General features: G+C 36.7%; 1 protein-coding gene and 1 long non-coding RNA gene across 2 annotated transcripts; one reads left to right on the top strand and one right to left on the bottom strand.

The window, feature by feature from the left end:
* The first annotated feature begins 2,803 nt into the window (after positions 1-2,803).
* On the top strand, positions 2,804-4,311 carry LOC121994252 (ras-related protein RABA1f-like). Its single transcript, XM_042548348.1, has 2 exons — positions 2,804-3,024; positions 3,882-4,311. The coding sequence occupies exons 1-2, from the start codon at positions 2,807-2,809 to the stop codon at positions 4,309-4,311; spliced, it is 648 nt and encodes a 215-aa protein (XP_042404282.1). The 5' UTR covers positions 2,804-2,806.
* Positions 4,312-8,342: 4,031 nt separating this feature from the next.
* On the bottom strand, positions 8,343-9,415 carry LOC121997190. The gene is made up of 2 exons (XR_006116235.1): positions 8,803-9,415; positions 8,343-8,687 (listed from the first exon to the last, which is right to left on the bottom strand). It is a non-coding gene; the product is annotated as an uncharacterized LOC121997190 (long non-coding RNA).
* Positions 9,416-15,406: the final 5,991 nt, after the last annotated feature.

The raw sequence follows: 15,406 nt of genomic DNA, 5'->3' as shown, positions 1-15,406 counted from the left end.
GAGAAGAGAAGAGAAATTGGGTTAAGATTTTCCCAAAACCTTACAAGGCAATTAATGATCTCATGTGTATAATTTTCTATTAACCATATCAATATATAACCCTCATTAATGAGTTGGATTAGAAAGCCCAAATCTAACCCATTATCCCTTAACAAAAAATTAGCCCATTAACCCCTTGGTTTGGTTCACAATTAAACCAAATTAGTTCATGACTAATTCATAATTAAACCAAATATGGTTCAACTCTTCCATAAGAGATGAGGCACATCCGTGCTTCCATTGCGATAAATATTTCTATATTTGTATTATGTATAGTGCAACCAAATATTTATCTTTTGATAATTCTATTATTTAACTTATTTTACATCTTTTAGAGACTTATTAGTGCGTGTGACCCAATAGGTTCCTAGTTTATCTTGGTCATTCATAATTAACTAATTAATTATAGAATGATCATGAGTGACACCTAGTAGTACATCATGATCCCCAATTAGACGGAAAATCATAATTGATCATAGAATTAATTCTAAACCCTTCAATAGCTATAGTGAGTCGTGCCTCGTTCCTTTGACTCGTCTTATACCCACTTGGTTCAGGACATGGTCTATGTGTCTTGTTCCCACTAGGCTGATTACATCATACCTAGCCCAAGTAATACTTCCTCATTCTGTGGATTCAAATTACTCGTGCATGTGTATAAGAGTCTCGCACTCTTAACATGTGATGTTTTGGCCAAAGACTTTGAGTAATAATCCTAACAAGTGATCATAGTATATACATCTCCTTGTAAGGAGTGGTTAATCCTCTGTGGGCTATCCAAACATCTTCGGGCACTTCAACTTATATCAAATCATCCCAAGTTTGTACCTCAATGAGATGCTTGCTTAAGATATCAAAGTATAAGTCTCCATGACCAAGATGACTTGTATACCTTAAATCGAAGGAAACTTGCACTCGTGCTACAGTAAGAACTTCACAGACATATCTATATATATGTAGAGAACCATATGAAGTCTTATAGCAAGTCACTCCAATGAACTAGTTACCATAACTAACATCCATGTTTAACTCTCGACATCCTAATGTCTCCAGCCAGTGAGAAAATAGCTGCTTGTCTGAACCAAGGAGTATAACCCATGCTAGTCTTACAGAATTGATGATGTTCGAATGCATCAATTCAACGACTAGGAAAATTTCAATATATTCATAATTGCACATGTAGAGATAATCACTAGTTGTGATCCAATCACAAATTCTCTCATGCTATGAATAATATTATGGGCATTCAGTAAGTAAGTTTAAGACAATCAAACATATAATATGCACTCAAATAGTGAATCTATACTTATCAAATAAATAGACATAATCGTAAGGCGATTGTCTTAGGACATCCCTCAAATTCTAACAGTTAGGCACCCGAACGACGGGCTACAGAGGCATGCTTCGACTGACCAATCCATCTCAGTAGTCTAGGCATCAAGAATGGTCCGGGCTCCTGGAGGTCAATAAAGTTTGCAGAATAAACTTTCAATAAGGTGCATCCACGTCAACACACTCCAGGCGCTCGAGGGTGGTTCCAAGTGCCTGGAGAGGCCCTATATAAAGGCCTTTGAGTAGCAGCTTTAGGACATCAATTCGAATGACTTTCACTCTTACGCGCTGCTCTGGAAATGACTCAACGACGCAGTAACGCTGCTCCGACGACTAAAGGCCCAAGTCTCCAATTCTTTAGTTGTCGGTAACTTTTATATATTCGCATTTACATTGTAATCAAGATATCCTTGTAATACTTTAAACTGTTAGTAGATTATCCAACGAAAGTGATTGACAATTGCGGATCGGAGTAGAAGTCGTCACAGGCTCCGAACCAAGTAAAACCAAAAGTATTAGCTTGGTTTCTGTTATTCTTCCTTACGTTCCGCTGCGTTCTATCGCGATAGTTTTATGTAAAAAAAGTAAAAAAGTTACGAGCGCTATTCGCCCCTCTAGCACTTTCAATCCAACACACTGATGTATGTGACTCTTTTGATTCTTTATCTTTTGATAGAGAAAAATATTTTATCATCTTTATTGATATTTTTTCACATTATGGATATCTATTTGCTTAAAGAAAAATCTTAAACAGTAGATACTTTTCAAATATATTTAATGAGTTTAAAAGACAATTAGACAAGAAAATAAAAAGTGTAAGGTATGATAGAATCAGAATCAAATTAAAAATAAAAAAAACTCAAGAACCAAAACTCAAATACAAAATCTAGAACCCAAAACACAACATAGAATGAAATATGAATTTGAATAACTAAATATATCATCATTATGTTTCTAACTCTTCAATAAAATAAATATGATTACAAAGTATAAAATGAACTCACATTTTGACTTGTACATAATATTTTATCAGCTATCATCAAATCTTCCCCACCTTATATTTGATCAATCGTCCCCATATTTCTATGTTAAATCAAGTAGTAAGAACCACACATTATGTACAAGAATAATTTTAGCCTTTCCATAGGTTTTATATAAGATATTTAAAAGCATTCTAATTTTTATTACTATTTTTACAAATAGTTACTTTCACATTGTCACCACTAGTTTTTCGTCATCGTCACGCATACACCTTCCATTTTAGCTTCTCTCCCTCTATAGATTGGCAATAGAAACTTTCACTTCTTATTTTTGGTTGTTATTCTCATTGATGATTCCTAAAAATTCTTTGCACAATGCTTCGAGCAAGCAATTTGTCAGCGTAGGTTTGATTGTCCCATTATCGAAATAGCAAGTTGTCGAGGGCGTTGGAGAAATGGCTTATAGAAAAGATGATGATTATGATTACCTTTTCAAGGTAGTATTGATAGGTGATTCTGGGGTGGGAAAGTCAAACCTCCTCTCACGATTCACTCGTAACGAGTTTAGCCTCGACTCAAAGGCCACCATTGGTGTTGAATTTGCCACACGAAGCATTCAAGTCAATGAAAAGGTTGTCAAAGCTCAGATATGGGACACTGCAGGCCAAGAAAGGTTCTGATAATATTTTCTTCCTGCCCTCTTTTCTTATTTTTTTTGTTTAGATGCAGACCAAAAAGTTTATATAATCATTTAAATTTGATTGTTCATTTTTCCTATTCTGAAATTGATTAACATATTCATGGCAATATAAATCAAAACACAACTTAATTTTAAGTCGTTGATCTCCTTATGTTCTAGAAGATAATTCATGGGAGATCTTAGACAATAAATGAATTGTTTGTTCCAAAAATTTTTTTCTTTGGAGGCATGAGTTTCATAACTCTTTTTTGGCCTTCATCATTGTATGAAATGCTTAATATATAATTTTTATTTGTCTGATTTTCCTTTGTACAGAGCTATATGGTGCTAAACTAAATCATATATCATTTGCAGCAACAATTAATCTTTCTATAAGATTCACTAACCAGGCAACTAATTATGGCATATAGATTGTAAGGAAAAATAATTAGTTTGATATAGAAATGATATATAATGTACATTTTTTCCCCTTCAAAGATTATTTTTTTTCTTTCAAAAATTAGTTTTGAACTATTTTTGACTATTTGGAAAAAGGAGAAATAATCAAAAGGTTGTTGTGCACCAAGCAATTGAAGTCATGTTGTATGAAATAACATTAATTGACCTTTGATACAAATACCCACGTTCCTAGAAGGGTATATATGGCTTATAAAAATATACTCATTTTATTATTATCTACTAATGAAACTTTGTGTTGAATAATTAACTCATTTTGTTATTATCTACTAATGAAACTTTTGGTTTAATAATTAGCTCATTTTACAACAATTATATATCTTTGCTTTAATAGTAGAGTTGATATGTTTATTTCTTTTGTCAAACTATACTAGATATAGAGCAATCACAAGCGCTTATTATCGAGGAGCGGTCGGTGCACTTGTGGTATATGACATAACTCGCAATGTGACATTTGATAATATTGAAAGATGGTTGAAGGAACTAAGGGAGCACACTGATTCTAGTATTGTAATCATGCTTGTCGGGAATAAGGCAGATGTTAGACATCTTAGGGCTGTTAACACTGAGGATGCCACCAATTTTGCTGAGAAGGAGAATATTTTTTTCACGGAGACATCTGCTTTAGAATCAACAAATGTAGAGCAAGCATTCATTGAGGTTCTCAACCAAATCTATCAAGTTGTCAGCAAGAAGGCCCTCGAGGCAGCGTCTCATTCAACATCTTTGCCCAAGGGGCAAACAATCAGTATGAGCAGCAACGATGTTTCTGCTATCAAAGGAGGTGGTTGTTGTTCATCTTAGATCTCATAAATTTGACTATTTCTATGCTTTAATTAAGTACGTGAATAGTGATTCACCTACTGATAGAAAAAGAGTGTCAATTCTCAACAAACTATAGTGGATATGAGTTTCTCTAGATTCACCTCTTAGTGGAATATGAGATTTGAATTTGTACAAAATCAAAGCTTACATTTTCTATGTTCTTTGAAAAAAAAAATGTCATTTAATTTATTTGTACTATAATAACATTTTAAAGTTGTTAAGATGAGTTTCTACCCATGATTACTCTTATACATATATAAATGATCAATATATATATTGCTTGCAAACTGTTGTTTGCTAATTAATATACTTAATTTATTATTAGTGTCTATCAAAATGTGTGCATCAAAGTGTTGTTTGCTATATATATAAAGAGGTACGCACTAACATGGCAGTAGGGGGTCAACCTTGTCACATTAGCGTGCCCACTTGGGCGCGCATACACACATATATATAACAATGTTAAAGAAATTAATATATATAATTTTTTTATACTTAATATTATAACTCAACCCCTAAATTTTAAAAGCAAAATCTTATTAGCATAACCGGGAGCTTAAAAATAATATATATATATATATATATATATATAGACGCCTCGAGTCGGGGTGCGTAGGAGTTCGCATGAGGCGGTCCGCAGCATATTAATTCTCTCTCTATACTAGTGATCGTGCACATGTATTGCTGCTACTTTCTGCCCCACCCATAAATTGACTGAGGGTGTGCTAGACCTATGCAACGCTCAAGAATCTCAGCAGCAGCAAGCTACTGTAACAGACTCCCCCTTATAAAATATTAATTTAATATTATATTTGATCTTAGCCAAAAAATTGAGAAAAATATGCTTTGTAATATCGTCGGTCCAAGGTATTTATAGAAGCTTCTTTGCTCACAGTATTGCTAATTCTAAGATGTGAAACTAAAGAAAACTCTAGATTTCTAATTGATTAATGAGAATAATTCACAATAATATACCATAGCTGAGTCTCAAACTCTAAATCTCTGATTTATTAATAAGAAAAATTCTCAATAATACGTCGCAGCTGAGTCTCGAACTTTAGATCACTGATTGATTAATGAGAAACTTTTTCAATAATACACCGCAACTGAGTCATGAACTCTAGATTCCTGATTGATGCGTTTATGAAAATTACTAATAAACTTTAAATTATTTTCGGTGTGAAAAGAAAAAGGACATTAACGTAATTTCATTTTGAGCTTCACCAAAATTAGTTAGTAAAAGGGGTGAATTCTTAATAAAATAATAAGATGTATTTTGTTATCCCTCTAGCACATGTGTTTTTGTTCACCATCCATCCATCTCAAATCCTTCCACAACCACCTCCACGACACCATCAAACTTCCCATGGCAAATTACGATATTATTTTTTTATAATTCGGTATTCAGTTTTTACGAGCTAACTAATCCTAGATGTAATCAACTCGGATCCATGAAAAATTACCATCGGCCACCAGGATAAATCAAGAAGCGTAGATGGATCCTAACGGATGGTCTAGCGTAATAAGTTTTTCAAACTCCATAGGTGTAATAGGTCCTAGGTGAGATTTATACTCTTGTCTAGAGAATTTGTCCAATTTTCTACCATCGCACTATCAAGGGCGTATCTACCAGGGGGTAGCGTCGGCAGTCACCTCCTTGCCGGCGGGATCAGGAAAAAAAATTTGGGGGTTGATTGTGCTGTAATTGACGCTTCCCAACTGCCGAAGAAAAAAAACGAAGACAGTTCATTTTTGTTAATTTTGAACCAAATTTGCAAATATAAATTAGGTTTATTTTTTTTAATTTCCCTTTTTCTCTCTCTTCCTTTTTCTTTTCACCGCTCTCAAAGAAAAACCCTCTTCTTGTTTTTTTTTTTTTTTGCTTTCCGCTACTCACGAAGAAAAACCTTCTTCCTTGTTTTTTTTCTTTTGCCGACCAAAGTTGAAGCCGTGAGGCCCGTGAAGCCATCTTTCTGCAGCAGTGCTGCCGCCCACCACCTACCGACCAGTGGCTCTTGCCACCTTGCCAGCCAGCAGGATCTTCGGCTAAACGTCGCCGCCCGAGGCAAGGGAGCTGGCAGACAGAACATCAACCCTGCATCAACTATGTCGTCGTCCAGCAAGCTATTGTGTCGCCGCCGCCTCCTAGCTGCTACTAGTCCTAGAGCTCCCAGCCTCCCCTGCCAACCACATGCGCCAACACAGCTTCAAGTAAGTGGGTTTTATTTTATTATTGTTTTTTTTTAATTTTTTGATTGTTTCCAAATTGCAATGTATGCTTTATTAATAATTATTAACTTATTATACGTACAATTAACAATTGAAAAGTTTGATGGTATAAATGTTTAGTTGCTTGTGTATATTTAATTGTTGGATAATGGAAAATTTAGATTTTGTATATTTGATTGTTTGTAATTTAGTTTTTGTATAAACTCTGAATATATGATGTAATTAGTTTTTTTATTAGTTGTTAGTTAGTTGTGATTTGTGAATATTGATAATTTATGTTAAATTAATTTTATTTTTTTAAAGAATTGTGTCGATTAATGATGCAAAATAATTTAATTGTGTTATTGTTAAATTGTTCACATTAAGTTTAGTAAAATTACACTTTATGTTGATAATTTTTTTCCATATATTATAATTTGTAGAAAATATTGAAATATTTTACAAAGAGGCCTAGGAGTTCAATTGAATCATCTAGTGTTCCCGATGAAGAGTCTACTCCACCACAACCATCACCACCTCCTCCTCCGTAAATTTTATTTGAAAATATTGGAAATCTGAGTAGTGAAGTAAAAATTGTTGTTGATTCTGATTTATGAAAACTGATTAAAGAGTATGATGTTGGTGTTAGAGAACGTATTAAAAAAGAATACGTTGCTATGAGTCCTTGTCAACCTTGAGATCATAATTTTCCAAGAAAAAAATGGGTAAAGACAATAGATGTTTCAGAGAGATTTGGTTTAAAAATCGTGATTGGTTGGAGTATAGTGTTTCAAAGGATGCAGCCTTTTGTTTCTGGTGTTATCTCTTTAGACCTAGTAATATAGGGTTTGGAGGAGATGATGTGTTTACAAAATCTAGTTTCGTAAATTGAAAAAAGCAATTGAAAATTTCAATGAGCATGTAGGTGGAGTTGGTAGTGCGCACAATGAGGCAAGAATATAGTTTGAGGGTTTCAAGAATCAAAGACAAAGTGTGGAGTATTCATTTTCATCGGGGAAACATGAGATTGAAGTTGCTTATTGCAAACGCCTAACTGTCATTTTAAAAGTAATTCGATTTTTGTTGCTACAAGGATTGCCTTTTCGGGGACATGATGAGTCTTTGACATCATCCAATAGAGGCAATTTTTTAGAATTGCTAAAATGGTATAGCTCAGAGTGTCCAAAAGTTGTGGCAGTTGTTGGAATGAATGCACCTAGAAATAATCAAATGATTGCCCTAAAAATTCAAAAGCAACAAGTGAATGCTTGTGCAGTTGAGACCATAAATGCTATTCTAGCTGATCTTGGAGATAGGTGATTCACTTTACTGCTTGATGAGGCTCGTGATTGTTCAGTGAAAGATCAAATGGCAGTTGTTATTAGATATGTGAACAAACATGGAAAGGTGATTGAACGATTTATAATTGTAGTTCATGTTGCAACAATTGCAGCTGCTTGTTTGAAGGAAGCAATTGATATGGTGTGTAGATGCAACTGTCACTCGCTCACATCAAATTAACAATTTATATTCAACCGATCCCCTTAACCTACACTAAGTAGTATAGTAGAAGCCCGGGTCGTCTCTCTCGCAGAACTAATGGCAGGGCATTTGTTTCCAGACAGAATTGAACCAAAGAGGGGTTTTGTTTTGGGGATTGTTCTCTAAACCTAATGTGATAAATGAAATCCTAACTAGCCAACAGAAAATGAACTCACTGCGTAGTGCCACTCTACATTGTGAGGATCCCTTCTACAGAAGAAATATTCATAAAGGAAGCAATAATAATAAAACAAGCGCAATTAAACTAAACAAACTTAATAGTGATTAAACAAAACCTAACTATACATAAAAGCTAAACCTGTACCATATTGTCATGTTATGATACAAGATCAATAATCATACATAAATGAAACTAAACAAATACTAAACTAAATAATCAAACATGCATTAGAAGGAAAGAACACATAAATCAAACACGAAATTAAGCTACAACTAAACATGAACAATCAAATAGAAAAGTAAGCTACACTATCCAACCCACTCTTCCATGATCAACCACCAATCCACTACCTCTTCCATCACATGGAGATCTGGATTTGGAATGCCAGCCCCGGTAGACAGCAACTCAACGACTGAATGTTGATCTATAGCTCCCAATGGCACAAAGTTGATAGTTTAGATGGAATAGGAAATAAATTGCAGCATCAACAGAAACTAAACAGAAATCAAAATAGAATTTGCTCTGCCGAAATTGCTTACACCATTGAGACTGAGGTTGCTGGAATTCTTGCCTTCGAAACGCCTTCCACGGGAGTTCACAGCAGCATCAGCCTTGGATTTGCTTTAGTAAGTTTTGCTGGAATTGAAGAACAGAGATTGAGCTTGAAGATGATGAGCTTCTGCCAGAGTTGTATACACCACTGAGGTGGAGGAGACTTCTGCTTTCGGAACGTTGTCCATAGAAGAAGGGCTCCACAGCAGCTTCCACCGGAGAAGATGAAGATGAATCAACTGGCTTACTCCTTGGAATCTTCCGCTTTCGCAACGTCGTCCACGGGAAGAACATCCACTAAGGAAGGGATGGAGAAGGGGTGCCTCGCTGGAGGAGAACGCTCCGTCGTCAAGGAAGCCCTAATTAGGTGCCGCCGAAGTCTGCCAAGAATCGGGAGGGACGGGGCTCACTGCGCCGGCCTAAAACACTCCACCGGAGAATGAACCCTAGTAGAGGATATCGTTCACAAAAGTCTCCGCATTGTCATCTGTCACCGGATTGAAGAAGATCGGAGATTAAGAAGCTTGGGGGCGTCGGGTGTCGGGGAGAAGGAATGCATTTGATGTGCACAGTGCAGAGGAAGAAAATGCCGAGCCCTAGCCACCTTCCACTTAAGCCGAAGTCCCTCTTTTTATCCTTCATTGAACTAGACCAAAATGAACCGGAAGTGCACTATTGAACCAGAATTGAACCAATTGAACCGGACCCGAGCTTAAATTAGGGTTTAAAGGCCCCTTTTTCTCCTCTAAACTTGTGGCGATTTAACCAAACCATGATTGGATCAACTCGTGTTTCTCCTCTCAACTATTGTCTCCCTCAAATCCTGCAAAACACAATATAATCAACTAATATCCAAAATATCCATAAAATATATAAGAATTGAAATGGAGACTAACAAAGATCCAAACGTATGGAATATATTAAAAATATATAATTGGACACATAAAATGATAAAAACACCGAGTTATAACAATAAAATAGAGTGTTCAAACGATGGTAATCAATAATTGACTCTTTATTTGCTAAGTATGGTTTGTCAGTGGCGAGATTGAGGGGTCAAGGATATGATGGTGCTTCAAATATGTATGGAGAATTTAATGGCTTAAAGTCACTAATAATGAAAGAAAATCTATATGCAACATATGTTCATTGTTTTTCTTATCAACTCTAGCTAGTGGTTGTAGCTGTTGCTCAAGCAAATCAATATGTTTGTGATTTCATGTGGATTGTTGGTTCAATTGTGAATGTTAGGATCCTTGGCGGCCGGCTAGAGGAGGGAGGGAGGGGGGGGGGGGGGTTAATAGCCCCTGCACAAATCAAGACAAAAAGACCTTTCTCGAACTTATAACTTAATTAAAATACTTACATAAACATAGAAATAATAATAAACTAAAAAGATGAGGCTCAACAGATTTACTTAGTTACAACTGGGGAGATTGTTAATCCAAGGTAGATGAAAAAGCACACTAAAAATCTCCTCTGGACGGAGAAGCCTCTTACAACATTCAAAGCTCACAAAACAAAGCTAAACTCAGACAAACTCAAGAACAAGTGTTGTTACTTTGTAATTCTTATTGTTGTTAGCATCTGGGAGTAGGGCTGCTTATATAGCCCTACTTGGGGCACCTGGAATGGGATATAATTCTATCCCCGATGTAATGGTACATGCCACATCAACTTTGGATGAAAACTGGGTTCTGGGCGCCCGGAGTCTGGGTGCCCCGGACTAGTCTGAGCGTCCTGACCTGGTCTGGGTGCCCCGGATCGGTCTAGGTGCCCCGAGCACCAGAAATCAACTTTTGCTAATTTTTAGTCCCGGTCTCCTACTCCAGTTCCGCTCGCATCGGTCTGGGTCTCCGGCTCCGCTCACTTGGGTGATTTCGGCCATCCGGAATAGGGCTCACCCAAACTCAACTTTCGGCCTTCTCCTCGAGCAAGCTTTCGCTCCGACTTCTCGACCCTCGAAATCACCGCATGCTTACTTCTCGTCCACCAGTGTACTCTTCCACAGTTTTTCGTCCCTCGGACAACTGCGTCTTTTACTCCTCGAGCAATCTTCCACTTTGGCTTTTCGTCTCTTGGAAAAACCGCAGGCTCCCTTCTCGTCCGCCGGTGTACTCTTCCATAGCATCTCGTCCCTCTGACGCACCAAGCCCGTCGACTCTTTCCCGTGTCATCCTTCTTGCTAGCTGCGTCTTTCGCTCGACTTCCTGTGCTCCTAAGTTCCTACACACTTAGACACAGGGTTAAACACAACAGAATCTAATTTAACTTGTTTGATCACATCAAAATGATCTGGGGTACCAACAATTTCTCCCTTTTTGATATGAGCAACCCAAGTTAAGTTAGAGTAAACCAACATAAAGTAAAAAAATAAATTTTGCTATAAAGTGCAAAAATTGGAAAAAGTCAAGCTACCTCCCTCTAGACTTAATCTTCCCTTCTCCCCCTTCGATCACATAAAAAATGGGGTACCTAAAAAAAATCTAAGGGTAACTTTTCAAAAATAAGAAAGTTTTTAGTTAAAAAAAACTTTGATTTTCCAACATTTTGAAAAACTTATCAAGTTTTTGAAAACTTTGAAAATAATTTTGATATCACTTAAAAAAATTGTAATAATTTTAGAAACTTTAAGTTTTGCAAAAAAAAAAATCTAAGTAAAACAAATGTTTGAGTAACTATTTAAAGCATTAATTACATTTAAATGTTTTATCAGTTACTCAATCAAACATTTTATTTCATTAATTGACTTCCAAGTTGTAACGAGGCATTAGACTTTCATGGTTATTTGAGCAACAACCACTTTCTAGACAAAGTCTCTTCAGGAAATTAAACATTTAATCTACTCTCAGAAAGCCCTAAGTTCAATTAAATTTTAATTTAGACAAGATTTTAGAACCCAATATAGGTTTCAGCCTACTGGGTTAATTAAAAATCTTTTGGGTATGTATTTCTTTAAAATTTTCTTAATTTGTCCCTTGTGGTAATTAAGGTACCAATTTATACCATTAAATTTTTTAATACTTGTATTATATGAGTATGCATGATTTTTTTAAGTTCTTTATTTCTTTTTACAAATTATCATTTTCTAATTTTATTTTGTCAAATTCTTCTAATGGACAAAATTTGGCTAGAATTAATTTTAACTCTTAGTTTTCTTTTTCTAGCTTATAGCAATCCTTTGACAATAATTTAACAAACTTGAATAATTTATCGGGAGGTAGAGATCATACCTAACTTACCTTGTCGATCCCATCATCCGTAGCTCCCCCTAAATTACTACTTTCATCCGATGTAGCTCCCCCTTCATCGATGCTCTCGATGCTCATTTCGGATGAGCTTGCTCCGTGTTCGTTTTCTTGATGGATTGCCATTAATGCAAGTCCGGAGAAAGCCTCAATCTCTGATTCGGATGGCATTTCATCCCACGTAGCCTTTAGTGTCTTGTACTTGTTAGATTGGATAGGTTTTTTTATTCTTGCCCTTGTCTTTGTTCTTCAATTTAGGACAGTTGTCTTTTACATGCCCTTCTTCATTACAGTGGTAGCATCTGATTCTTCTTCATTTTCTACCCTACAGATTATTAGATTTTCCATATTTAAGCAATATTTTAAATCGCCTTACCATCATTGTCGTTTCGTCATCATCGAGAGAGGATTCTGAATCTTGTTCGTCCATCTTTACTTTAAATGGAACATTATGATTTGACTCCTTTTTCGAATCTGCACATCTTGTTTTATGAATTTCAAAAGTTGAAAATAAGTCTTCTAAGATAACAGATTCTAAATCCTTAGAGATATATTATGCATCTACTAATGATGCCCATTTTGTATTTCTAGGAAATGCATTAAGAGCATACCTTAGCAAATCTCAGTTGCTTACCTTTTTTTCGAGATTCAAAAGTCTGGTGATGAGCTTCTTGATCCTTAAGTGAAGATATGCTATAGTTTCATCTTCTTCTAATCGGAGGTTGCTGATCTGGTTGCGAAGTAAGTCCCGTCTCGCAAGTTTCACCTCCGAGGTTCCTTCGTGAAGTTCCAGAAATTTTTCCCAGAGTTCCTTGCTATACTCATAAGCTCTGATCCGATTGACTTCTTATGGCAGTAGGATGCTCAGCAGATGAAACTTTGCTTTACCGTTTGCCACGAAGTCGGCTTATTCCTTCTTCTTCCATTGATATTTTTCCTTGCCCTCGGGTGCTTAAAAACCAAATTCCATTATTAACAATAAATCGAAGTCTGTTTTGAAAAATACCTCTATTCTCTTTTTCCAGCTCGCGAACTCCCCCTCAAATTTTGGTGGGTAGATGGTTGGTCTGACCATCTCGTGTGCTTCATTTGGTGGTTAATCCTCCTGAAACATCCTAGCTCTGATACCACTTGTTAGGACCCTTGGCAGCCAGCTAGAGGGGGGGTGAATAACCCCTACACAAATCAAGATAAAAAGACCTTTCTCAAACTTATAACTTAATTAAAACACTTGCATAAATATAAAAGTAATAATAAATTAAAAAGACGAGGCTCAACATATTTACTTGGTTACAATCGGGGAGGTTGTTAATCCAAGGCAGATGAAAAAGCGCACTAAAAATCTCCTCTGGGTGGAGAAGCCTCTTATAGCATTCAAAGCTCGCAAAACAAAGCTAAACTCAGACAAACTCAAGCACAAGTGTTGTTACTTTGTAATTCTTGTTGTTGTTAGCATCTGGGAGCAGTCCTGCTTATATAGCCCTGCTCAGGGCACCTAGAAGGGTTCCAAGCGCCTAGAATGGGATAAAATTCTATCCCCGATGCAATGGTACACGACACGGTAACTTTGGATGAAAATTGGGTTTTGAGCGCCCGGAATGGTTTCAGGCGCCCCGGACTGGTACAGGAACCCCGGACTTGTCCGAGTGCCCCGGACTGGTCGGGGCGCCCCGGACTGGTCGGGGCGCCCCGGACTGGTCGGGGCGCCCCGGACTGGTTCGGGCACCCGAGCACCAGAAATCAGCTTTTGCTGATTTTTGGTCTCGGTCTCCTGCTCTGGTCCCGCTCGCATCTGTCCGGGTCTTGGTCTTCCACTCCGGCTCCGCTAGCTTGGGTGATTTCGGCCATCCGAAATAGGACTCACCTGAACCCAACTTCCGGCCTTCCCCTCGAGCAAACTTCTGCTCTGGTTTCTCATCCCTCGGAATCGCCTCGTGCTTCCTTCTCATCCGCCAGCACACTCTTCCATAGTTTTTCTTCCCTTAGACAGCTGTGTCTTTTGCTCCTCAAGCAATCTTCCACTCCATCTTCTCGTTCATCGGAAGCACCGCAAGCTCCCTTCTCGTCCGCCGGTGTACTCTTCCGCAACACCTCATTCCTCATACGCACCGAACCTGTCGGCTCTCTCCCGTACCATCCTTCTCGCTAGCTACGTCTTTCACTCGACTTCCTGTGCTCCTAAGTTCCTGCACACTTAGACACAGGGTTAAACACAACAGGACCTAACTTAACTTATTTGATCACATTAAAACTACCTTGGGGTACCAACAGTGAACACATCTGCATCATCTTGCAAAAGGGTCGACAAACTTTGACAACTTGAACATAACAGAAAAGTTGAACTTCTTGAAAGAAGAAAGATTAATTCTGGTGTATGAGTAAACCAAGAGACTAGTCTAGCTAGACTTGGAGATACACGATGGGGGTCCCATCATTCAAATTTATGTTGTATGGAATAAATGTGGTTATCTGTTATAGAGGTTCTTTAAAATTTGATTGATGATGGTGATCGTTCTTCTAAGGCTTTAAGTAGAACTTTGGTTGAAAGAATGGAGAGGTATGAATTTGTGTTTATTCTACTATTGATGAAACGTTTATTTGCAATCACAAATCATTTATCAACAGTTCTACAAGAAAAAGATCAAAATATTGTGAATGTGATGCGTTTGATTAATAATGTGAAAGGAAAATTGTAAAAGTTGAGAGATTCTGGATGGGATGCTTTACTTGAGGATGTGAAGAAGTTTTGTAACACTCATTCCATTGAAATAATTAATATGACAGATACCATCAACGTTCGTAGTCATTTGAAGAGAGATGGAAAACATGTTAATTTTTATCACTACTACCATGTTGAAATATTTTGTGAGGTAACTTCATAATTCTTTTTTTTTATTTACAGTCAATTAAATTCTTTTAAACAATAACATATTTATTAATTTTTACTTTTGTTGTTTGGTTTTTAAATTGCAGGTTATCGATATTATTCTACAAGAGATAGATAGTCTTTTCTCTGAAACAACTATAGATTTGTTGATTTATATGTCATGCCTTGACCCTAGGAATTCATTCTCTAGATTTGATATATAGAAGTTAGTATGTCTAGCTCATTTTTATGAGGATGATTTTTCTTGGAATGAGCATATGTTAGTTGAACAAGAGTTTGAAACATATATTGATGACATCAGATCAGATGAACGATTTGAAGACATTTCAGATTTGGAAGCTCTTGCAAAGAAAATGATTGAAACAATGAAGAACTGTGTGTTTCCTTTGATTTATCGGATGATTGAGCTAGTCTTACTTCTTCCAATTGCTATTCCAACCTTTGAAAGAGTGTTTT

This window comes from Zingiber officinale, chromosome 6A (assembly GCF_018446385.1).
Source record: "Zingiber officinale cultivar Zhangliang chromosome 6A, Zo_v1.1, whole genome shotgun sequence".
Taxonomy (NCBI): Eukaryota; Viridiplantae; Streptophyta; class Magnoliopsida; order Zingiberales; family Zingiberaceae; genus Zingiber; species Zingiber officinale.
The sequence above is the reverse complement of the archived record's forward strand: the minus strand, read 5'-3'. Positions and strand labels throughout refer to the sequence as shown.